This window comes from Fulmarus glacialis, unplaced genomic scaffold, assembly GCF_000690835.1.
Source record: "Fulmarus glacialis isolate BGI_N327 unplaced genomic scaffold, ASM69083v1 scaffold42987, whole genome shotgun sequence".
Classification (NCBI taxonomy): domain Eukaryota; kingdom Metazoa; phylum Chordata; class Aves; order Procellariiformes; family Procellariidae; genus Fulmarus; species Fulmarus glacialis.
In genome coordinates, this window is record NW_009224641.1 from 1 (window position 1) to 25,434 (window position 25,434).

General features: G+C 41.3%; 2 protein-coding genes across 2 annotated transcripts in view; one reads left to right on the forward strand and one right to left on the reverse strand.

Moving 5' to 3' along the window:
• Positions 1-3,841: 3,841 nt before the first annotated feature.
• TMEM206 (transmembrane protein 206) lies at positions 3,842-21,282 on the forward strand. Its single transcript, XM_009582197.1, has 7 exons — positions 3,842-3,938; positions 5,573-5,782; positions 7,794-7,948; positions 9,445-9,587; positions 15,634-15,778; positions 18,939-19,043; positions 20,845-21,282. The coding sequence occupies exons 1-7, from the start codon at positions 3,899-3,901 to the stop codon at positions 21,004-21,006; spliced, it is 960 nt and encodes a 319-aa protein (XP_009580492.1). The 5' UTR covers positions 3,842-3,898; the 3' UTR covers positions 21,007-21,282.
• Positions 21,283-25,203: 3,921 nt separating this feature from the next.
• PPP2R5A (protein phosphatase 2, regulatory subunit B', alpha) overlaps positions 25,204-25,434 on the reverse strand; it is a 44,791-nt gene continuing 44,560 nt past the window's right edge. The window contains exon 13 of the mRNA XM_009582198.1: positions 25,204-25,422. Within this exon, the coding sequence (XP_009580493.1) occupies positions 25,290-25,422 (133 nt within the window). The 3' untranslated portion in view covers positions 25,204-25,289. The remainder of the gene's footprint in view (positions 25,423-25,434) is intronic.

The following is a 25,434-nucleotide window of genomic DNA, read 5'->3' on the forward strand; positions in this document are numbered from 1 at the left end:
GGGCGGAGAGCTCTGGCGAAGCGGGTCGCCTGCCGCACGGAGCCCTCCGCAGCTTAGCTTGCCCCTTCTGGCCCGTCTGCATCTACTCAAGCGCGGGTGTCGCCGTCAGGCTGTGTGCCTTCAGCCGCTGGGTGCTGCCCCTAGCCCTCCTTGTTGCCGGGTAGCTGGGATGGCAGGTTGCGTCTGCACTCGCCGGAAAGAAAGGGCTGTCTTGGGTGTGCTTCGTTTCATGTTTTACCTTTAAAAGTGGTTAAAATAATCGGCAGCAGTACTTTTAGTTGTATGAGTTAGGTACCGCTGGCCGGTGAGCTCTGTCACCGGGGCTTTCGTAACAAGGAGATGGTCTGCCGGGCGTGAGAAGCGAATTTGGTACCAGAGCTCTCACATGCGAAACCGAAGGCCGCATTATCATCCTGCCAAGAGCCCCAGGCAGCGCCCTGTTTGCATATCAATGTACAGGCTCCAGCAACCGGAATTCCTTGCTCGTTCCTATCTCTCATACTAGAGATACAAGCTATTTGTGGCAAGTTCAGCAGCGGTGGAGCCTTGCAGCAGGTCACTTCTGTTTGCATCTTGCAGGCAAAAGGAATGCAGGTGTTTGCCTTCCTCTGCATGTGATGGGTAGTTTGGGGCTCTGTTTTAATACATTATAATTTAGTTTAGTACTGCCTGTTTAGTCTCAGCTTCTGGTTTTCGTGCCAAGCTAGAAGGTGTTGGAAGGTGATGAATCAGTGGACCAGCAAAAGGCCTTCATGGTCAAGTTCTCCTTTTATTTAAGAGGGTTTTATCCAGTAGGAAGGTTTTATCCCATGATTATCAGGATGAAATTAACTTGTGTAAGAGCTTGTATTTAGGGGAGGTACTTGAGAGAGTTAATGAAGTTGCATTGATGCCTGAAGTATGGACTGGATTACGCACGTTACATTTCCGCCTTGTGTGTCAGCCACCACTGACACCGCTCTGTATGTTTGGGATTGTCCCAAACTCCGTGGCGCAAGTCTAGATGGTGTGTAAGTGCAGTGGCTGCATTTCCATCCCTTCTCCGGCACCTGGGACAGTCTGTGATGCTCCTTGCCCCTACCAGGGATGCTGAAATGTCTGGAATTGCCTTTTATGAGCTTCTCTTTGTCTGGTGCCTTTTGGTGTGCAGGACTGAAAAGGAACTGCCGGGTCATGAGCAGGCTCCTGCAGTTGTTTCTCACTCGGCTGCACATGCAGAGCCCAGAGGAATGCTGAACAAAGGTCTGTTTCGTGCCCTTCCTGCTCTTGACATCCTCTCCTATCTCTGCATCCCATTACAAGCTTAACTGCCCTGCAAGTTTATGTTCCTCTGCATTAGCATCATGCTTCACCAAATAAGTTGTAGGAAGAGCTGGCCTGTGAGGGTGAACACCGCTGGCATATGCCAGGTTCACTGTTGCCAGTTGCCTTGATTTGGGGATTCTGTCAAATGTGGAGAAACTAGAATCAGCTGTCATGCAGTAATGCTGTGCTGGCTTCCCAGTTGTTAGAAGACTGTCGCTTAACACATCTGTGAGTTGTTGGGTTTGTAGGTCTGTGCTGCTGTGCCTTGTAGAGTCACTGTGCTGCATGCTGTATGCTCAGAACGTGGTGGCAGAGCCATGAACAGCGCTAGGCTTTTGGTGGCCTCAGAGGGTTTATGCAACTTCACCTCATGTGAAGACAGGTGTTTGGGATTCGCAGTGAAATCAGTTGGTTTTTAAAGGGTCTTACACATCAGCTCAACCTACTCATTGCACCTGAGGCAATGTTAGCACTCCTGCTTTTGACTAGCTGTCCTTCACTGGTTTTATGTGTGAAAAGCATATGACAGACACTATGTCTGCCATGTGAGCAGAGATAATAAAACATAGTCACACATTGTTTGTTTTTTTTGTTTCTAAGGAATGCTGAAAGGTTAAATTTTCTGAGTTTTTCTGTTCTCCTACGTGTTGAAGAGTCACTGTAGGTCCTCATGAGAGGATAAGAAATGTTGCATATTGTGTTCATGTTTAAACTTGTGTTGGGATCTTCTTGCTACCAGGAATAGAATTCGCTTACCTTCTGCATAACCTCAGTCAATAAGGTACCTGTTCCTGGCGAACCATGGCTGAACCAGAGAGGTTCTGGGAGTCAACTGAGAAACTGCAGTGACTTTGTAACTTACATTAAACTTTTTGAATCAGCTCTGGTATAAGGAATTTGCATGAGTATAATTTGAAGTGGCTTCTTAGCTGATTTAGCTTAACCAGTACAAGAGGTTCAGTGAACACTCTTCCTGTGTCAGAATAGCTTATTTTGGGTCAGGTAAACAAATAGAACTGATGTCGTTCTACAAAAAGGAACAGCGTCTTAGTATTCCCTTATTTTATGAAGATAATTGAAAAAAAAAATCTTTGATTGGACCCTGGGAAGTCTCCTGCAAATGAGCTGAGTTTAGCTTATTGGTTACCTGTTCACTCCATGCCTCACACCATGGGAAATCATGCTTTATTTATGTGCAGAGCATTTAAAAACAACTGGGTAACTGCTTTCAACTTGCTTTGCATGGTGGAAACAAATACAGAAATACGGCAGGAGGTGAGGGAGATTTTACGTCAGACTTTGAAGATGTAAAATGAGTGGACTCTTTCCTAATAAGTGCAAATAATGATCTGTTAATGGTATAATGATGATCATTTCAATACTGAATTAACATTGGGTGAAAGAAAAGCACTTCCATATGGATACATGCACGTTACTGTTGAGTAAGTTGGGGGTGTAAAGTTTAACAGCATTCAGTATATCTGCTGCTTTAACTGTGCACCCATTTTCCTTGAAACAGGAACAAAGCTAATCTCCCTTACCTAATGAGGTGATGCTGAGTGATTAGCTTGGACAGTTACTGTGCAACACATGATATGCTGTAAGCTGATGCCCTGGTTTGCCTTGCTGTAATTTGTATGTTGTTCCCAGCCATGAAAGAAATGTGGAAAACACACAGGAGACACTTTTTTTTTTTATATATATATATATATGTGTGTGTGTGTGTGTGTGTGTGTGTATTAAAAAAAGAAGTCTAATGCTTCATGATCTCTTGTGATGCCTATTTGACGTGACAAGCTTCTGACTTTGATGGAAGAGTCTTGGCAGTTTGGGCCCAGAGCTCTGAATAGCAAAACAAGAAAACATCTGGTCTCTGTTGCTGTTTTAGAAACACTAGAAGACTAATTAGTTGCATAACCACTAATATATAATAATATGTACAGTGAACTCAAATAAGTACCAGAAATGTAGGGATGTTTGACTGTTGTCTTGTAATGACCCACCTACCTGTGTGGCTGAGACTGCATTTGAGTTACTTACCCTAACACCTGTCAAAATGCAACTTGCTTTTTATGCACCACTTTATTAAGAAGTGCTAATGCCCTGTTTGCTGGTATGTGCTGTGGTTTGTTTATGCCTAAAAATATGTTCTTGAGTGACAGATCGAAGTTCCTGCTTATTTCAGAAGGCATTGCCCTAATTGGGGGTTTAAAGTGAAGCTGCCAGGGAAACAATTACTTTGATCTTGAAAGAAAAGGTGATGTTATTTTGAAGTAGCAGGGTAGAAGTAGGTTAAATTTAATGTGCTGTCTTTCTCTTTTTGCAGCATGCAAGTCACTTAATTTTTAGCTGTAGGTCTATATAAATGTGGCTCTTGTCTTGTGAACAAGTGGAACAGATATTGGGTGCTCTTGGACTGGGGGCATGTTTTTGTGTGTTTGGTTAGTTGGAGCCTCTTTTATTTGTACCATAGAAATTCCAGCAATTGCAAGTTGAGAGCATGTTTGGAAATTGAACCACTGTTTTAACTACACAGCTGAGTGAAGATGTGGAGCGAGTATCTGAAAACCCAACAGATGAGAGGGAAGGAGAGATGGAAGTTCATGAAGATGCCAGCTCTGTTATTTTACCAGGTGAGAACTATTGACCCAGAAATTACCAATTTTAAGTGCCTGATAAGCTGTTTCTGTGGGTGGGTTTGGTTGGGTTTTTTTTTTTTATTGCACTTCTGAAAGCAAACAAAACACTAAATTACTTATTTTGTGGAATAAGTGCTGATGGAGAGCCAAGGAGTTTTTCTGAGGATTGAGATGAGAACATTTCTTTGTCATGAACTGTGCTCAATCAAAAAAGATTCAGCACATCTGGTTCTGAGGTAGCTTAGTATGTATCTTCCTTTATATTGTATCTTACCTGAGTTGCGGTGTCATGATGGCAGTGGATTGCAAGCAAAGTCTGTGCCAGATTTACATGAGCAAGGTGCAATACTGAACAGATGTGCTTTTAAACAGATTTTAGTTAGACTGTTTGGACCTGCTTTTGGAGGATGCGGGGCAGTGTTAAATGAGCTTATTGCAGCTCAGATGTAGGCATTAAGGTAAGCCAACCTGAAATGAGTATCCCCTAAATGCTTTGCAGCTGTTCAAGACATACTTGTTTCAATAGTGCAATTTTATGCATATTAATGTCCTAATTTCCTTGGCTGCCGTCTCCTGGCAACGAACTTGGGAACACGTGTGTGACCGTGGACTTTTGTAAGAGGTTATGTGTTCAATAGGATTTACTAAAAGGTTAGTGTTTGCTGTGGTAAGGAACAAACACCAAACCGTGCTATTACAGTTGAAGGGCAGAGTGTGGCATGGCCTGAGAGGGCCTGACTCATTAGATTGCACCACACAGAAAAGTCAGCGTAAAATATGCCTACTTATCTGCTTTTGTATGTTGGGTTTTAATGCTCCTTTTGCGTGTTCAGCTGCATATCGCTCACAATCAAAACATGACGTGTAACTGAAGAGTACATGAACTTTTTCCTTAAAAGTATTGCCAAAAGAAATGGCGAATGCAAGGAGTATGGGGAAGGCAGTGTCTGTGTACAAGTGAGGCAAGTGTGAAGATCTTCAGAGAATAAGTTTTGAAGGCAAGGAGACTGTGAGAGAATTGGGTTGGTCTTTTTTCTACCTGTAATTGGAAGAATCCTTTTGTGAAACTTTATGTAGTATGCACAAGGAGTTAGGAACTAGAGTCCAAAAATGGGAAGGTAACAAATATCTAGTGACTCATACCATGGTGGAGATGCAATGTGGATAGCTGTGTAAGAGCATTAGAATGTTAAATCTCTCCGCTGATGCATATGCTGAGTGTGTAAGAACCACTTCAGAGTGGGAAGGGGGAAAGGAGTTGTTTTTTTCCAGGAGGAAAGATTGACCATCAACAGACTTTTTTCGTATGAACTTTGAACTTTGTTTCTGAGTTGTCCTTCTTGAAAATAAACCTTGTTTCTTGCCTGCCGTGTCCTTAAGCAGAGTTCCAAATTCAACATGTGAAAAAGAGGCACAAAGGCACAATCTTTGGCCTCTTTGGAGAAGGAAGCATCTGTCTGACTGATGATCAAAACCATCACCAAAAGCAATAGTTGTGGGTTTTTTAAATCAAACTGAGTTGGAGGCTTACTTTCCTCTCAAGGGATTGATCTTTGAACGAACACTACATAAATTCAGCCCAAATATCTGTATTTTAAAGTCTTAATCCATATTCTGTTTGGTTCCAGGTAGCGAACTGGGTACCACTGCCCCTTCTTTGCGTTTCAGCAAGACCTGCCTAAAGAATGTTTTTTCAGTAATTCTCCTGTTTATTTATCTGCTGCTCATGGCTGTAGCTGTGTTCCTTGTCTACCAAACCATCAGCGACTTCAGGGAGAAGCTCAAGCACCCAGTGATGTCTGTCTCTTACAAGGAAGTGTCCTTGTACGATGCACCTGGTAAGACTGGTAACAAACAAAATGGATTAAGTTGTTGTTCACAATTATCTTGGATCGTTTTACGTTTTTGGTGTTGATACTACAGGGCCCAGAGTGCATATAATGCTTTGACTCAGGTCTTTCACTTCCTCTTTTCTAATTTATGTTGTGTTAACTTTGCATGGAAATGTTAATATGGGAGGACAATTTTGGGGACATTTTGGGGGTTTTCATGCCAATAACATGAATGACAGTAGCTGCGGAGCATCATGCAACATTTGGTAGATGGGAAGTGTTTGCAGACTCTAGAACGACTCGTCTTACAGGGAAAGAAGATAATTCCTTGTGGAAATATTCCCAAAACTGTATCGTTCAAACAGGGCAGCACGTGGGACCTCAGTGCTGCACTGGACCGTGAGATGCTGTTGACAGTAAAGAAGGTGAATTTCTCAAACCAACCACAAAATAACCACAGTGCCACTTTCTGCTTCTGTTCTGCATTGTTTACAACTTGGTATTACATCAGTAGGCAATGAAAACGTGATGTGACTGCAGGGAACAATGTTGGCATAAAAATGCAGTGTGGCATCCAAAAACTGTGTTGCAGTTTGCAGGAGGGATTACGCCACAGAAGCATTTTTGAATAGTGAGTTCTATCATTATTTTTTTAAATTATCCATTTATAACCATTCATAAATAGAGTTGCGGTAGCAAATGCAACTCAAACAGTCATAGGTCAGTTTCTAATTTAAAAATAACACTTTTGTTTGAAGTGTTACCACATTTTACAAATTACCACTCCAGTAATTGTGGCTGAAAGGTGAGTGTTTCAAGTTGTTGCCATATTCCTGTAGTTGTTTTTCTGTATGGTCAGTTAGGCTCAGCTCTGTAAGTAGGTCCTTGCGTTGGGACCGTATGGATCTGACTGTAAGAGCAGGCTTTCCCCCTTATTTTTTTTTCACGTGAGCTTTTCATACAGCAACAGGAAGAAAAGGTCATTTAAAGAAGCAGAGCAACATACATATAAATCCAAAAGCATTGGCGGGGATCCCTGCCAGATCAAAGAACCTAAATTAATGCAGCCCTTTACTTCATTGCTCCATTAAAGTGATGAAATGGCAAGTTGCAAGCATGGAGCACTGAAGAAAGGGATAAAGCATTTTGATTGATATGTGCTGACTGCTTTGATGGCTCACATTTTGGCAGACAGGTCATCTCAATTGTGTGAGTTAATCATATCTAATAAATCATACTTTTTTTCATAGTTGGTCTAGATTATCTTCAAGCAAGCTTGTTTCCAATACTGGATGTGGCATAACAGGATTTTGGGTTTTGGGCCTTTTATTTTGCTAGCCTTCTACAACTGAGGTGACTGAGGTTTTTTTTTAATGCATGCTGTTGGTATCTATGGTATATATGAATTTCCATACAGGTGAAGTAGTAGCCTGCCTACCTAGTGATATAAGTAATAAGGGATGGTAACAGTTAGTATTTGTCTGATGGCTTTGATTTTTATTGTGACATTGTCTTCAGGGAACAGAAGATGCTAGATGTTCTGAAGAGCATCTTTTCACTTTTATTAGATCAGCCAGTGATCTTTGATCTGTCATGTATAGTACATACATTATTTCCAATTAAAATTTGACATGTTAAATGATAATATCTGAAAACATGTACATGCTGAAGCGCTACATGTCCCATTTGACTTCAGTAGTCTCCTAACTTAGGTTACACGTTCATTTCATTTGCGGCCAGAGGGACTGATGTATTAGCTGCTGGCTTGTGGGAAGACTAGGGAAACGTAGTAGCTTCTGTGAACCTTGAATCATCGTAACAGAACATGAACCCTGATTTTTTTCAATGCTGGCGCTATTGTCTTGCTCCAGAAAAATGCTGGAGCATGTGGTTTAATTTGATTGTTTTGCTGGATCTTGATGATAGCTCAGCATCCTGTGGGATTAAATCCCAGAATGAAAATCTATGTACTTAGGAATGAAATCAGCTCTCTTCAATGTTTTTTCTCCCAAAACAGGTATTGCCTTTTACCCAGGCAAGGCTCAGCTGCTTAGCTGCAAGCATCATTACTACGATCACATTCCACCTCTGATAAATCCAGGTCAGCCAGGAGACATTGAATGCACCACTCAGAGAATCAACTACACAGATCCTTTTACTAATCAAACTATGGTAATAATAATATAATAGAACAAAGCTTATTCAGTGGGGGTTTTCTGCTCGTAATGGTATTTGAAAGTAAAAATATTTACTTAGTGCTACAAAAAATCCTTGCTTCTAGTTTTTTTCAAGCCATCTGTCCTTTTGTTTTCAGAAATGTAAAAGACCCTGTTCCAGTGTGTATATGTGTTATGGATGATGAGCTGTCATGTGGGTGTGTGCAGCATGAAAACCTCAATGGGACAAAATAAGTCATTTTTCACAATGAAACTTTCACTTCATTCCTCTCCTAAATGAACTGGCAAGCGTACTCCATGATATAGTAAATCTAGCTTTGATTTGAAGCAGTAGCAGTTATTCCATTAAAGCAGGATAGCTTATCTCTTTTTGTGTGTTTTCTGGGAATTACATACTATTTTTATTACACTTGGAAAAATCTTAACTGGGCACCAAGCGTTTCATTATACTGAAATGCTGTGAGCTAATAAGATGGGAACATTGAGTGATAGTCTGTCTTAAATTGCCCTTAGAAATGCAGGGAATCTAGCTTCTCTATAAATAAATGTTCAAAAAAAAAAGTATTAAATACAGTCATTTGTATCCAAAGCGATTGCTGAGATTGTTTTCAAGGAAACTAGACGTGAACAAACAAACAGTCTGGGTACCTGTTTGGTCAGCTTTTTTCCTCTTCATGTTTTGCCTTTTGTCTAGTCACCATTTCTTTCTGGGAAGCAGCTCCTTAGTATATTTGAAAGTAATATTCTGGGTGCACGTCTAATTTGATTTCTGCCACTAATATGCTCTTTTTGCATGTTTTAACAAACTAGGAACCTGCATTTTATGCTGTGTGGTAGATTCATTTAGAAGCTCGCTGATCCAGTAGGCTCTAGTCCTGCAGTGGAATGGAGAGGCACTGAGGCAGAGACCTCTGAACTGTGTAGAGTCCTGTTCAAATTGGCTGAGTCCTTTTGCAAGCAGCAGTTTGCTGTTGATACAATGCCTGCACTACTTTAAGTTGTATTCTGCCTGCTAGCATCTTTTGTTGGGTTTTTTTTTCCCCTTTCAGCAGCTTGCTTTAGGTGCTGGGGGCTGTGAAACTGTTCCTCTTTCTCAAGGAGAAGCCTGATGTTCTCCACATCAGACTCTACATTAACTTGTTTCATGTCAAGTGCTGAAAGTTCCTAGACAGTTTTGATTGTCTTTCTGGAGAATGCAGGTTGCAGGGCCTTGACTAGTAATTCCACATGAACCCAAAGGACTATGATAGAACTAAAGCAGATTTCTTAAAAAACCCACTAAATCTTGATGTAAAGGCTTGATTTTTAAACTGAAAGGAGGGATTCAATTAGCATTCTCATTAGATATTTTAGTAGACATACACTTAGTAGCGGCCAAGAAAATCTCGGTGTGTATTAGATTCCTATAGAGTATTAGTGGCAGATGGCAAATTCATGAACAGGAAATGAGGATTCCTTTGCTACTCTCACCTTCTCTCTGTTTGCTTACAGAAGTATGCTTTGGTTGTTCAAGGCCCTCGTGATGTGAAGAAAAAGGAACTGGTGTTTTTGCAGTTTCATTTAAATGGAACAGACCAAGATTTTAGTGCCATTGACTACCTTCTGTTTTCTTCTTTCCAAGAGTTCATCAACAGGTATGTAAAGGGATGGGCCTGTAACTGCATTGAACTTGCTACAACAGTACTAGTGAAAGCAGGGCTTTTTTTGGTAAAAATCAGACAGGCTTTTATATTCTCTCTCTCTCTTTTTTTTTTTTTTTTTTTTTTTTAATGTTTGCGTTACATTGGTGATCTTTCATGTCTTAGGTTACTAATCTTACTTTTTAGAAAATGGATTGAGGACTTTTTCAGTGACAAAAACCGCCCTTCAGCTATGCTTCAGCCATTTGTTGCTGCACTTTCTACAAGTTTGAAGTTTGTGCTGGCTCACTGCTGTCTGCTGCTGTGGATGATAAGGAAGTGTGCTGTCCTGGGCAGTGTGCTCAGGAAGTGCACTGAGAACACTAATGTTTCTGTCTCTTTTTTTTTTTTTTTTTTCCTTAAAAAGCAATTACTGTAAAGATCAGATCCCTAGATTGATTTGTTGTGATTTCGTTGAAAGATTAACTATATTTCTTTGTATTACTAGCTTTATGTAAGATTCTACAGAATGATGTAATTTCATAGACGGGGTTTTCAAAATTGCTTTGTATTGGTTTCACATTGGTGCCATTGGAGTGACTGATCAACCTTCTTCTAATTTTAACAGGAGTGGAATTAATCCTGTCTTGAACTTTCTTGAAAGCCCCACCCTTTTTCCCACCTTATGAGAATAAATTCCATACTTAACTGTTTAATTTTTGCTTCAATTTAAATTCAAGTTCTGATCTTCTCTCTGTCATCCAGATTAAAAGCTAGACAAGAGATATTAGTCACAGTGAGACCTAATAGAAAGCCTTAATTTGGTAATAGTCAAATGCTGAGTGAAAAAGAGACAGGGGATAAAGGTCATATGCAGAACAAAATTAGGTGAGGGGTGAGGGAGGGGAAGAGAAATAACAGATTTTATCGTAACAAAGCATTCTTGGAGGCTTGGACATGATCATACTGGTGCTTTTCATATGGAGCAAAGACTGGAAGTGTTTGGTCACAGTATCTCTGAGTGGCCAAAGACCAATTATCTGAATTTGCTTTTTACAAAGCATTTCTGCATCAGTGAAGGAGAGATCTTAAGTCATTAAATAGTTTCTGTAACTGTACTAAAACACCTCATAAAATGCTAATGTTCCAGGTATTTTAAGCATTGATATTTTAGGGTGAGAAAATACCAGTTAAGAGTAGTGATGTAGAAGGTGCTACCTTGTTCCTTCTGTATTGTTTTTTCTCAGTTTTTGTGGCTTGTGCCACAGTTAGCGGTATGTGCGGTGGAACCGATTCCAGCAAGGTGCACGGCTGTTTTGTACTTCAAGATACAAGCACTGAGACCACTCCCTGTGAAACAGAGCAGGAGGCACAGTTGTGTTGCATCTGGTTCCTGGCTCTTTGCAGAATGAGCCAACTTACCAAGACACAAGTTAGTCTATGCATACTCAAGTCTTGGAAGCCACATTTCTGTGCTCATTGTATCAATTTGCAGATAAGCCATTTTAAAGAGCTGTTTCTTCCCAAGTTAAAACACGCATGTCCTACTTAAGTTGGCAGAATTTCTGCAAGCAAGCTGCAAGTCTGCATGCTGCTGTCCCAAACGCTTGTGCCACATGTTGTGCAAAGGGAAGTTAGATGTGCAAAGCAGCAATAAGCAGTATTGCAAAGGTCCTAGCTTTAAGGCTGTATTTGTGTCAGTGTAGGTGAATCAGTAAGAATCATCTGTAAGCTGCCTGGGAGAAACCTAGATCGCAACCTCCTGCCTCCAGGTTTGCCAGGTCAAACCAGTTACATGGTAGAATGGATCCCTAAAGAGATGGGGAAGTGTTGCTTTGTTCCTAGAGAAGCTGCCTTGTCTCGGTGTTGGAAGACACCAGAACTGAAGCTGGGAGAGTGAAGGCTGAGCCTGAGTTACGTTTGGAGCAAAGTGAAAAGGTTGGAAATGGTGGTGTCTGTTTGAGGATGCATCCTTTGTGCCTGTTTGCAGCAGGTAGTAGGAATGCAAGTTAAAACTGGTTTTGAACTAACCCAGATAACAGTAAAATTGGCAAAGGTATATGCCATTAAACTTAGTAGTAAATGATCTACATGTCTAGGTGAAATACAGTAAGAAAACCAGTTGTGCGGAAGAGGCCAGGAGTGTCTCTTTTATAGCATCCTCCAAAGCTTGTACAAATTATATGGCTTGTCTTGCTCAGGATTGCGTATTGCTGTCCTGGCGTCCCGGGGCATGAACTGGACAGGCTCAGGACAGGTTGAAAGTTTACGTTTTCTCCTGACTATGAAGTGCATGTGAAACTGCATGCATACGTGGAATGTACTCATTCTGTCCAACTTCCAGCAGAAGAGAAAATAAAAATGATTTCTGGTTCATTAGCGGATGCTAAATTTAGTTGATGGGAAGTCTGGACTAAGATATCTGTAGAAACTGTTGTGTGTCCTTCCATACGGCCTCTAAAAACTTCAATTACTGACCGCTGTTAACTACTGTCCCTGACAAAGTGTCTCACTTACTGGTTATGAGAGCATATTATTAGCACTGTGTCCAGCAATTCATGTAAAGTGTTATCAAAGATGCTGAGATACATGCTAAAACCCGTGAGATATCATAATTATCTGTACAGTTTTTTGCCATGGCTGCAAACAGCTTAGGTTGGGCTGGGCAGGCAGACTGCTGTAAAATATATGTGTAGGGTATTCCATCACCTTAAATCACAATCCAAAACCCCTTGAAATTGGTGAGAAGAGTCCTGCTGTATCTATACCACTGTTTCTGTGTAGACAGTATTATGCGCAGCTCACTTTTGCTTTAAGTAGCAGTAATCATATCGGTGACGGCTGCTGCAAGCGTCAGCCATGAGCAATAATAAAAATGGCATCTAGAGACTTGTGTCTTTAAGGGTTTTTTGAGGCATAGCAAGTGGTGAGGACTCGAGCTAGGTCCAGTTGTTTCTGTCAAGGGTTTTATTCTCTGCAGCTCTTCTATTAAAATTGGATCGACAGACTACATGAAACTGGCACTGCTTGCTGGTTTTGTTCTGGCCTTCGGAGAATACTGCTGAACTGTGTGCTGTTGTTGGCCTGTGAGTTGGAGGGATACTGCCACTGGCTTTTTTCTTCTTCTTTCTTCTTTTTTTTTTTTTTTTTTTTTTAAGACAGTGGCAGCTGCTGTCTGTACCATATTAATTGGAGGGAAGGAAATAATGAAACCCTTGCAAATTACTAAAAAAGTGTAGCTAAAAATACAAGTTCCTTTCCTGAACTGTCATTAGTATAATACATGGGTTTAAGAAGAAAATCCTCTGAACATATTACTGCCAAACTATTGTTAGCGTAGCATGTAAAATAACTTACGGTCATGTGAGATGATGAATACCAGTCTGAACAGGTCAGAGATTATTTAAGGGTCTAAACAGAGCTCCATGTTCACATCTCTGGTCTGGATTGCTGCGTGCAGAGAAATAGATTATAATGTAGAAGGGGCAAGACTTTTGGTACCACACCATCTGACCCTTTATTAGATCCCATGGCTGACAGAGAGTTTCCCAGTCTAGGGAAAAGCAAAAGCAATAAACACAAATTGGGTTTGACCCATCTGTGGTTTTGGCTCTTGCTGTTGCGTTGGAATCTGTTGGTGGGACATCCTAAGCTGCCTTTGGCTCTTGTGGGTTGGTCTGTAGAGATCGGTGTTAGAAGGATCCGCTGCAGAGCTAGAGCCGAGTCCAAAATTAGATTAGCAACTCCCACAGTTGGGACAAATACAGCCTCTCGCGGTCTGACGTTGATCAGTCTGTGCTAGGGCAGTGGGCTCCCTGCTAGTCATTTGAACTGTCAGGAGTTACCAGAGAGCACTGGCTGAGGGGGGGACCAGGGCTTTGTAGTTCACCTGAGGGAGACAGTGGCCTCTTGCACTTCTCTTTCTGTGCTGTGCTTTAGGAATTTTTGCGTGGTCTTGAGGTACCATTAATATCTTGGGAGATCCTGGTGCAAAGTATTCCAGGAATCTTACCATACATCTAAAGGACAATGTAATAGGTGGAAGAACTTACTGAACAGAAAAAAGAAAATAAAATAATGTGCAGCTTTTGCAAGTTGTCTGTCTTTGGGTTGAAGAGGGAATTAAAAGAAACTGTCTGCCTGGAGAATTCTTCTTCAGATTAAAATCCCTTGCCTGTCTTGTGTTCACTTAGTTGTGTGTGGTTTTTAAGCTGCGTTATTTGCCCTCTGCTATCATTTGTGCAAAGCTTGTGCCTCTCTGCTTGCCCCCCGCTTTTTTTTTTTTTTTGCCTGACTCTGTGACAGTGGTCTGGATTATGGGCACATGATCTGAGAAGGCACTTTTCCACAGCTTCTCCTAAGATATTATTAATCTTTATTTTTCAAGCCTACAATTACTGTTGAAGTCAAAGTATACTACTGCTGTCTGCTTTCCATGTAAGTTGTGGCTGTAATGTTCAGCTCTGTGTCATAACTTCCTGCCTCAATTTTCCATGTTGGTTTGGAAAGCTTTTCTAGGATGTTGTATTTAGTCATGCATTAGGCATATGACTGGCTGGCAGAGTGCTAATTATGTATGTTCCCCTGAGTGGCAAAGCACCGTGCTCTTCCGCACTGTCCCATCAGCTGCTGCTGTACCCACTTCCCAAAGGGGGAAGAAATCATTATCAGATTAGGTCTCCCTGTGTCATTGGTTTGTATGGTGAGGAGCAGCCAGGCAGTGGGCTTTGTTCTGATGCTTCGCTCATGTCTTCCTTGTGAGGGTTAGAGAGGTGCACTGCCATCCTCTTGGGATCACTAAACAAGCAGCTAATGTCACAAATCCATAAAGATACTCCTAACCTGCTAAAACACTCTTGAATATCATCTGTCTTGATGGGTAGCAAAGTGCAGTAGTTTTTCTTTCCAGAAACGCTTTCCCTTTCTGTTTGTACGCACAATGGAGTTCTGTGTTTGAGCCCATCACCTGAAGCCCTGACTTGAGAGCAACCGCTTTGCTAGGTTTTGCCTTCCTATGAACATGTGCATATTCATCTATTAAGCCTGAGCAGGCAGTGTAGTACAGAGTAGCCATCAGTATGACACTCTTTTTACTAGTCTGTGCTCTTGCTGCCTTGTAGACAAGACATCTTGGTTTGCAGGAAGGAGCCCCAGTTCTGAAAACTAAGGAAAAAGACAGGAAAAGTGCACATCTACCCAGTGCTGGTACAGGACAAATCTTGCTGATTGGTCTGTTCTTTGGGACGAGAGCTTGCTTCTTCAGCTCTGGTTTTCTTCCGCACTTCTTTGCATCTTTCTTTGAAAGACCAAAATATCTTAATCTCCAAATAGACCTAGCCATGCACACCCTTTGCCATATGAGCAAAGAATACTCTTTCCTTTTACCTAGGAAGATAGATTTAATCTGAGTCAAACCCCTCTCCCTTTCCCTTGTCCCAAGGACCAGCATACCCTGACATATCTCTGCAACCTGAAATCTTTCTTTAGTAAAAATCAGCAGTCTGGGCTTTAATGATTCATGGCTCATCACGGTGGTTTACCCCTTCATCTCAAATGAAACCTTGTTGAAAAAGCAGCTGCAGGGCCAGGCTTATTTCATAGAGATGACATGAAAGTGGATAAAATCACAGTACTGAAGAGCTCCAAGTAAATAGCGTGGTTAATACACTGTCCTGTGCAATTGGTAGAGACAGGATGGAGACCAGATATGCCTTAGAGCTGGCTCTTTACCACTTGCGGCGTGAGGAGTATTGGAAGCCTTAAAATGGCTTATGGTCCCAGTATTAAAAAAAAAAAGACACAAAGCAATGCTGCTGTTCTGGGGCTACAAATATCTCTGATTGCATATTGGGAAAACAGCCATGTTATGGCAGATGGGAGCCTTACACCAAAGGTATAGTGTTCCTAAAATAATAGGAATACACTAAATGTAAATTTCAAAGCATTTTGAGTATGTCTGCATTGCAACCAATTTATTTGCATCCCAGAAATGGGGTGAAGCAGCCTGCCCTGCCTCTAGGCTGTTCCTTCCATCAGTAAAGTAATGGTCTTTTTCCTTTAGTCCAGAAAAAGCAGAATTCATGAAGGACTGTGAAAGTTCATACTCCAGCTGGAAGTTTTCCGGAGGCTTTCGAACTTGGGTCAAGATGTCCTTGGTGAAAACAAAAGAAGAAGATGGTAGTGAGACTGTTGAATTCAAACAAGAGGTAAAAAAATAAAATGAAATTAAAAAATCCTCAGGAAGAGTTTTTTGGGAATCTCTTTATTAGGAACTAGTTACTGCTACGGTTTTAATGATAACTGGCCAACAGAACCAGTTCTTGGGGCAAATAGCAGTGAGTTGGAAGAAGGATGGGTGGGTTGGTTGGTTAACTAAGTGAAACATCAGGAGCTTGTTTTTTGTTTCATTGCATCCATTACGCCACTTGCCACGGAGCAGTTTTGGCTGTACAGTTACTTGCATTCTGTCTTAACATGGAGAGGTTCTGTAAAAGCGTAAATGTCTTGATGTGCACGGCTGCTGGTATGGCCTAGTGACACATCTCAGGAAAACATCTCCTAATGGGGAGACCAGAAAATCCAGGCCTTGAATGTGAAGTGATAGCTGTAGTCTCAGTCAAGGGTCCGAAGAGACTGACGTAGAAATATTAACACAGCTACCTTTAGTTTAAGGTGGGGAACCATTGCCAAAGGAATTGTCTAAATAATAGCTAGTATTGGAAAGAGGTATTGTTTAGGTTACCACAAGGGCTGATGTTACGATGAAGGGGTAAACATAAGGCTTGTATCCTTTGTAGCATTCTCATGTCTGCTTTTTGTTTGGGTTTGGGATTTTTATCTGTTGAGTATACTTAGAAACATGGAGTAACTTAACTTCTTGCATCATTTAAAACTAGAAAATATGCAGGTGGAAGATGCAAACTTAGCTAGAGATGAAATGAGTTTGACTTTCATTCCTGTTCTGTTCATACTAATGGACAGGAGACTAATTGCATTTTGAGTTTGTTATCTTGCTCCCAGTGTTGGTTGGGGAGAAAGTCTCACTGGTGATGAGAAATGAGAATTTTAAGAGCAGTCCTTTTCAGAGAGTATGTGTTTCAGAGACAACGCTGTCTCTTAGTCTATGGTACGCTTGGAAAGAGTACTTTGTGGAGATTAAAATGAAGCAGAATCTTCAGTTCTTCTATCTTTAATTCTCACAGTTAGGGCCTTATGTGGCAAAGCCTTAAGGGAAGAGCAGAGCTGTGACTGAGATGGGTACCCTCCTGCTCCACTGGAGGAGGACAGGAGATAAAGCCCAAAGTCATTGAAGATCCAAACTAATGCCTTAGGTTGGAGAAGAGGAAAGGATGCATCAGTCAGCTGCTGCCATGTAAGCGCTAACAGCAGTTGTTTGTCTGTCTGTCCTCCATTGCCTACAGTTCTGTATCACTTGTCATTTGGTACTTACCTCGTGTAGGATTTTTGAAAGTCCTTCTTTGTGTGCCCAAGTCTAACGTGTCGCAAAGTGAAAACAAAAGGCTGACTCAAATTCAGAAAAAGCTGAGCTTTTTGTGACCATAAACATCCATTTAGTCCAGCAGTTATGGACTCTCTGATCATCTGGGTAGGTGAATGCTGTGTTGGGTTTTTTTTTGTTTTGTGGGGTGTGTTGTTTTTTTTTTTTTAATAAAAACTAGGAAGTAGGCATTGGTACAAATGTGAAGTTTGGGTTTCAGATCCCTATTAATGTTACAGTAGAAGTTGAATAGCTCAGACATAAATTGCACTTGCTTTGTTTGACAGTACGTCTGCTCAAATTGCATAAGAAAGTCCATTAGCCTTTCAAATCTAAAACTGGGAGACAGCATACCAGAAAGATGGATACAAATATTAGGTCAAATAGCACAGTCAGTTAGTCTGCTAACTAGCCCAGTAATCATTATGTTGTCTTTTCTTCCTTTCCCATTGCCTTCATTTAGCTTTGGGTACTGTTTGTTTCCTGGTGTGCAGTTTTCTTGAATGAGTGTAGTTGGGGTGGATGGTGCACTGCAATAATTAAATGAGCTGTAGAAGCGTAAGGTAAGTCTGCGGCAAAGGTGTTTGACCAGAAAACATGCGGTGGTGAAGCTCCTATATGCTCTGAATGGACACATAGAGTGTTCTAGCTTCTGCTTCTAAGTGTTTGCAGCCTAAAGTCTGGTCAGGGCAGGGCGTGTGGAGAAGACCGATAGAAATCTTGAAGTATTTGTAAAGAAACTAAGCCGTGGTAGAGGGGAGACTTTTGCAGTAGGTCATCCCTCATACAATGTCTGATGAGTCACTGTTTTCATATCTATAGCTCCTGTCACAATCCTGAAATGAAGTTATAGTACTGCTGGATTCATTGCTTCCAGTACAGTATTAAACTAATGTAGGAAGAGCAGCAGTACTCCCTTGTGCACCCAGCAAGGTGTAAATACTCCTTTGAGGGTTGGAGACGGGAGCAGTCCTTCCGTCGTTTGTTCAGCTGTAACCCCAGTGTGCTTGCCTGTTAGGTAACTGCCTGGCTCTTGAGCAGTTTGTATTGGAGGTTAGTGCAAACTGTGGCGGTGTTGCCTGTGTACAAACTCTATGTAGCTCCCCGCGTAGTTCCCCTCTGGGCTGGGGGGTGTGTTACAAGACAAGATAAATGTTTTTCGGAGGCCTGATGTCTTAATACTTTCCTGATTGTGGTTCTTAAGACTATGGTTTCATGTGGCTGTAACATTGATCTGGTATCCTAAACTGTACCCTGGTTATCCCAGCTCTGTGGAGTTGTGCTAAAGCTCTCTGCTGATCAGTGCTAGTTTCAAATGGTAACCTAGTTAATGGGCAGTACTGGGAAGTATGGTTTTAATTGTTAACATCTAGGCTTCTTTCCCTTCCATTTTTCATTCTGCACTTGCTGGCATCATCTAGTATATTCTACAACTGATTTTTCAAAAAAAGTTTTCCTGCCACCATCGTGTAGTTCTCTAGTAAATAAAAGTAATTTAGCATTCATTCATGAGAACTTTCAAAATGCTGTATTACTCCAGTAAATGAATTTTGTAAATGAAATTTCCCCCCTTGAAAGGGAAAAACTATATAATAAAATAAAGGTTCTGGCTACCAGTGTAAAAATGGTATTGCAGTGTTTTACTAAGTGAGAAATAGGAAAAGAATATGAACATGAAATATTGGAGGAAACTGCCCTTCCCATAATTTGGGAGCCTGTTGTTCCAGGTAGAGGACAGCTGAATTGGAAGTCCCTAAACAGTCTGCTATTTTCACCTTCTTGCAAGCCTTTTCTTCTGTTGCACAGAAGACTCATTACACCACTGAAGAAAGTAACCTGCATGGGTTTTTTTTTTCCCCTCTCTCTAGACTAGCGTGGTTAACTATATTGACCAGAGAACTAAACCAAGAAGTGACCAGCTGTTTTTTGTGGTATTTGAATGGAAAGATCCTTTTATACAGACTGTTCAAGATGTAAGTAATGCTAGTCCCTTTTTGAATCGCTGTCTGACTGTACATGCTCATGGTTTGTGTGTGTGTGGGTGCGTGCCTCTGTTACCTTACTCCAAGGAGAAATTCAGAGGAAGAGTGAGGTTACTTCTGAAATTTCAGTCTAGGCTCTTTCTTACATCCAGTAACGCATGTTCTGTGGAGGTCAAGACGAACTGATGCCTTTTGTTGGCTTGGTGACGCTCAGCATTCTGTTTGCAGCTAGAGGTACACGTAGCTAAGAAAAAGGACCTGTCCCGTCCTCTAGCAAGTGTAGTTTCTGAACTTTTTGCTTAAATAAGTGTGCTGGGGTAAACGGATTTAATGACTTTTTTTATTAATTGACAAGTCAGAAATCTAGGCTTAAATCAGAATAATAAGAATAAATAACTAGTGTATTTTTTACCCCTTATTTGAATAGAATTTGCTATTGCATTCAAGTGCACAAAATGCACTTTAAAATTTAGCTCAATATTCTGCAGCCAGAGGTTATGATGTGCCAGACAAGACTACCATCGGTCACTGGAGTGCTTAAAAGGCACGCAGGTGCGTGCTGTGGGTACATGCGCTTTTAAGCATGTGAGCTAGATCTTGTTTTTCTGGTGTTCTAGGGGAGAAGGTCAGATACATTTGTCCTCCCCAGAAAAACATAGAATGGCAAAGTGTGCAAAGACAATCTGTTTAAAATTTTGCATTTAAAACGGCCCTACCTGACAACCAAAGTCCATCACAAGCAAAATCCATGGAGTTCTTGTTTTCTTGCCCAAAACCAGAGTGCAAATGCAGACTGTGTGAGGCAGGATTGGGTCATTGGCCGTTCGCACTTCTGCTGTCATGTCTGTGCTGGGGCTGGGCACCCTCCTCAGTGCAGGCACCTCCTCAGCCTCAAGAGCCCAGTCCTATTCCCGGCACCTCTCGCTCCTCTCTGCCAGATGGGGTTCACACCTCTGCTGTCTTCGAGCTGAAAGCTGCCCTTGATCCAGTGGATTGGGGGTGCTTGTTTCCTCTTGCTGAAGAGGCCATAGTTCACAAGCACTGGCAGCCAGCGCTGCTGCTTTTAGGAGGATTAACAGCTACGGAAAGCCTGTTTAAGACCTTCTGGCTCTGGTGGTGACCTAGTGATGCTATGCGCATGCTGACCGCCAGAGTTGCATACTCCATGGCGAGTCCCAAAGCTGCGTGCTACTTTATTGCTGCCTAATCCTAGCTCTGCTTGCTTCATCTGGGATCCTAGAAGTCATCCTTGTGCCTAGAGGTGCGAGGAGAATTGCAAACCATAAATAAACTTTACTCTTGAACCAAATGTAGTTAAAAATAGAAATATAAAATACTTGCTGTAGGTCTGCAGAAAGAGTTGCTGCTGTCAAAAGCTGGTTTAGCATTACAGTGCTGTCTTGGTAAAGCTTTCCAGTAATTGCTGCTTTTAGCTTTGTCTTCTGGAAGATCTTCTTCAATGTGACTGCTTATTTTTGTAAATCTTTAAATAATATAGTAAATTTTATCTATAAAGTTAGCAATTTAATTGTATCTCTAAAGTTTTAAACAATTCCATATCCTGAAATAGTCTAAAAGGAATTCAGCAACTACTACAGTGTGTTTTCTTCCTGATGGAAGGAATCAGAAAACCATGGTGTGAGGCAGATGTATGGAGAAGGCACTACAGGCCACCTTTGCAGCGTGAAGGAGTATGCTGCAAAACACTTCAGTTTGAAAAATGTTTGTTATTGAATAGGTATAATATATGCTGAGTCAGATGAGGGGAATAATATTTTTTAATCTCTTTCAGATTATCACAGCAAATCCCTGGAACATGATTGCTCTTCTTTGTGGTATCTTCTTGGCTCTGTTTAAGGCAGCAGACTTTGCTAAGTTAAGTGTTAAGTGGATGATCAAAATCCGAAAGAGACATCTGAAGAGGAGTCGTCAAGTAAGGAACCACATAAACTGAGACTAAGACTGCCTTTTAACTATTCATAGCAGAAGGGACAGAAAATAACTGGAATAAACTTCAATCAGCAATACAGCAATTAAAGATGCAAAACAGGTATGTTTTCTTCTGGAAGAACGATGGCTGGAAGAACAGCCTAGTGAACTGGCCTTTGAACTTCAGAAAGGAGCTAACTCTAGGACAGGTCTAACAAACTCATGCTTTGCTATTCCAAATTTAACAAGCTTATCTCAATGTATGGGGGGACCAGGGAGAAAGGAGAAATTTCACTAATGTTCAGAAAGTCAACACTGTAGCGGTTAAGTTCTAAAAAAATGGACGGTGTTTGAATGCTTCTCAGAACAGGAGACCATTTAGCTTCTGCATGAGCAATGACCTGCCTCTGCTACCGTAACGCAGTTACTTCTGTGACTGTGTTTAGTGGAAGGTAAGCACTCAGCAAAACAGTCTGGCCTCCCCTCTCCAAAGTATGTGTTAAAACAAAATACACTGGAATTCTCTTATGTGTCATTTTTGATTTAAAGTATAGTGACTTTAATATTAAAAAATACTTCAAATAAGATATTGTGTACATTCTTTGAAACTACCTGCTCTCAGATTCAGCTGGAGCTTTACAGGAGGTAGTCCAGGCAGGAGTATTACAGGTGAGAAACAAGAATCTGTTCCTGATCAGTCCAATTCAAAGTAAACTCAAACAACAAAATACCTGGGCATCTGAGCTGATGATGGATTTCAAAGCCTGTCTTGGCTGTTGCTCTTCCCTCCTTCCCCCAGTCTTTGCTAAGGAAGTGAAAAATAGTCTTTCATCAGCCCGGCATTTAAATATGATTCTCTATTATATAGAGAATGCGTGCTAACAAACTGTGCTGTGGTGGTGTACTCGTTTTCTTCCTTATAAGTCTCTTACTAGTCTAGATGCCTAACTCAGACTTGAGGAGCCTACAGGGCAGCAGCGCACCGTGTGTGTGCTCTGAAGGCTTTGTTGCAAGGAAAGGAGCTTCTTCCATCCTCTACTAACAGAGTATTAATATAGTAGTAAGCATATCAAAAGTACCCCCATCATTCTTTTTTTTGCCTTCTAAGGAAGCATTTTGGAACAAAACTTACTACTTTCAGCTGATTTCCAGAGCAAATCAAGGCACTGCATTGACCAAACACAGCCGTAAACAAGGGAGCAACAATTCACTGTGATAAGAAAAACAAAAGAGCAGCTCTGGCTGTAGGCAGCACACAGGTTTTCCTGTGTCCAGACAGCTGGGGCTACAGCCTACCAGTCACTTGCAGTGACCCCTCTCACCTCTTCCCCAGGTCCTGCGTTGGTGCTTCAAGTGGTTCATAATGTGAATGGTATAGTCTGAGCTAACTTGATCACGCTCTTCTGGAGGAAAAAAACCACATTTGGATGCTAGAATAGGTGGTGGTCAGTCAACGGTTTTTGTTCAGTGCCTTCCAGTGATGGTCCACAGGGCCAATGCTGCACAGCCTCGGTGAGGCAGGTTAGCCTAGTGCATGGCAAGTGAAGGAAGTTACGCTAGAGGGGAGGGAGGAATAGCAAAGACCAAATGCTGCGCTGTTAAAGCAAACTGTTTGAGAGCTGCTTCAGCCCTAGGTGCTGGTGTGTTGGGGAATGGGACAGAAACTCGGGGGGGAGGAGGGAAATGGGGGGGGTGGGAATAAAAACTCCACACTTATCAAGAAAAACCCTGTTGATTTTGCTACATAACAGCCTACACTGGTAGAAAAGCATTCCACTGACTTCCCTGGTCAGCTTATAGCCCTTCGCTTTCCCAAAAAGACAGCTGAGGGCCTGTTGTACAGGTAAGACAGAGACAACAGCTTTCTTAACTCCTCGCTGTCAAAGAAACACCCAAGTGTTCCCTTTAACAAATGACATTACAGCAGCTATTTCTTGGATTTTACAAAAATATTTAGAAACAACAATTTGATCGGGTGCTGATGTACCCTACTGCATTTTTTTTTGTTCTTTTTTTGCAAATGAGGTCAGAGAAGGTAAGCTGGAAGACAACTTAGCCCCACCTCTGGGGTAAGTAGGAGGTGTGGTTAAATACAGTATTTCTGTATTTCTGCATTATTTAATGTACTTCATTTTTAAAATAAATTCCCATAGTAGTAAACTTCAGTCACTACATCTCAGCTATCAAGAGCTGTTGTTTGATAAGGAAATGTTGTTACTAGAGCAGGCCAGCTGGTGCCAGCCAAGAAACCTTTCTTTTATATACCTATTTATAGGAGTGATTCTAATAGCAAGTGTTGCACAATTTGTTTGAAATGGCCTCTTATAGCTACAGCTACAGTAAATTTTTGAACAACTCATAACACCAGTAATTGTTCTTTGTACCACTGCAAGGTAAGTGTTAGATTCCCCAATGTCTGTATAGGACATTTAGACTGTAGGACAGCTGAAAATATTTTATATCTCAAATTGGGGATTTTATTCTTCTATGGAAAAAAGGCACTAAAGTACTAAACTGAGGTAAACTGTGTCTGCGTGACTGTCATCTCCCTCCTTGAGCTGGCAAAGTGCACCCTTGCAGGCCCCACAGTGTTTAACATCTGGTTTCAGGACTTCAAAAAGCACCATGAAAAGTAAAGGATTTTCTTCCCCCCAAATTTTGGGCCGCCACTTACCATGGCAGAGTCTACTTTGGTCAGCTGATTAGCTAGTCTTTTTATATAAAACTGACATCTAAAGAGCAGCAACTAATTGGTTTTGATCAGACGGAGCTGTTGGAAGTATAAGCCACTTCAGGCAGCGTTATTCCTGTTTCCTCTGTGAAACACAACTACTTAGAGACAAAAAATGAGGTAACAATAAAAGTGTAATAAAGTCAACTCCAACAGTGTAGTAGAGACCTTTTTTCCCCTGGAAACTGCTTGAATAAAGTCAGTAAACCAGCCAAGCAATAGGTGAAACAAGCCCAGGACACCTGCCTCAGCTGTTCTGACCACCACCTGCTCTGTGCTGAGGAGAGCAGAACAAAGCCTTCCACCCTACTCACAAAAACAAAACCCCAGCGGCCTGCACCTCCAACACTTTTGCCACTTGGTGAAAAGCCACAGGTTATTCAGACACACATGCAGTTAAAAGGTTGTTTGTAAAAACCATTCTAGTTCTCCTGGTCTTTATAAACACAAAGATGTGATATACAGCACTAAATACAAACATAAAGACTTTATTGAATGCTGCTCAATTCCCCAAAGATCTTTCATTACAAAAGTTTTCCACACAACTGCAATTTAAGAGATTGGAATGGTACTCTGATAAAAGATGTGAAAAATACTTGATCAAGTAAACAGACAAGACTTCTATTGTCAACTTCCCACCTTTAAGAAACAGACTGCATTTTCTTTAAATAAAACAAGGAACTATTTAGTGACAGCCTTCCCTCTTTACTAAAAAAAGGTAATCCCAATTTTGGTCTCATTCTTCAGTCTATGAGATGCTAACACTAATGCAGAAACGTCAAGATCGTCTCTAGGAGACCTGCACTACTCCGCAGGGAGTCCGTGGGCTGATGAGGAGCATCATTGATGGGCTCTCTAGAGGAAGCTCCATCCTCAGCTGTAGCAGGAGGAAATCTCTAAGTAGCCCAGGACCAAGAGGCAGGAATAACGGGGTAGAGGCACTCACCAAGTGGTAGGTCAGACACGTGGACCACCCCAACCTGCTCAAGCTGGCTTTCTCTCCCTGCTTTGCCTCATTCTAATGTGAGCACTATATAAATCTAAATCTGAATCCAATCAGGAATTCATGGACAGCACCGTATCTGAGTTCCTTTCAGTGCTGGAAGGGGCACATACTGAATTATCTCAAGCTACTGATAACGTACCTTGGTTTTATTTCAGAAAATACAGCACAACTAGAAGCCTTTTCTATAATCTTAACCAAAGTATGCAGCGATGTGAAAAGCACATATAAAACAAGGAAAAAAATGTACATAGCAAACTATACCACCTATGTGCAACACAATCAAAAATTCAAGTCATAATTCTCACCACTCCCGTAATTATTTCACTCATTAAGGATGATAATTCAGTTCTATGAAACATTGGAAGTGACAGTATATCAATAATTAGACAAATTTACAATATGCTGTGGTAATGACATCACTTAACTGCTGTATTTAAATTCAAATCTTTACATTTGCCAGAGAAAAAAATTGGCTCTTTCTATTATACTGATGAGGTTTCTTTTGCAAATCCTTATATATTTCAAAAGGGTACAAAAAAGTATGTCTGCCGAGTAGAGGTGGTCATTTCTTTTATTTGGCACTTGCATTGTGTGCATTTAGCACATTGTGAGTGCTGTTCTGCTTTTCTGCCATAGCCTTCTTAAGCTTTAACTCCTCTAGCTTTCTCCACAACTCTTCACGTTCCAATTCTTTCTTTTTCTCTCTGTAGGAAAGA

Coding starts and splice junctions, on each gene's coding strand:
- TMEM206 (XM_009582197.1), top strand. CDS start 3,899: ATGGAAGTTCATGAAGATGCCAGCTCTGTTATTTTACCAG. Junction 7,949..9,444: donor CTTTTACTAATCAAACTATG/GTAATAATAATA, acceptor GTTTGCTTACAG/AAGTATGCTTTGGTTGTTCA. Junction 15,779..18,938: donor CTGTTGAATTCAAACAAGAG/GTAAAAAAATAA, acceptor CCCTCTCTCTAG/ACTAGCGTGGTTAACTATAT.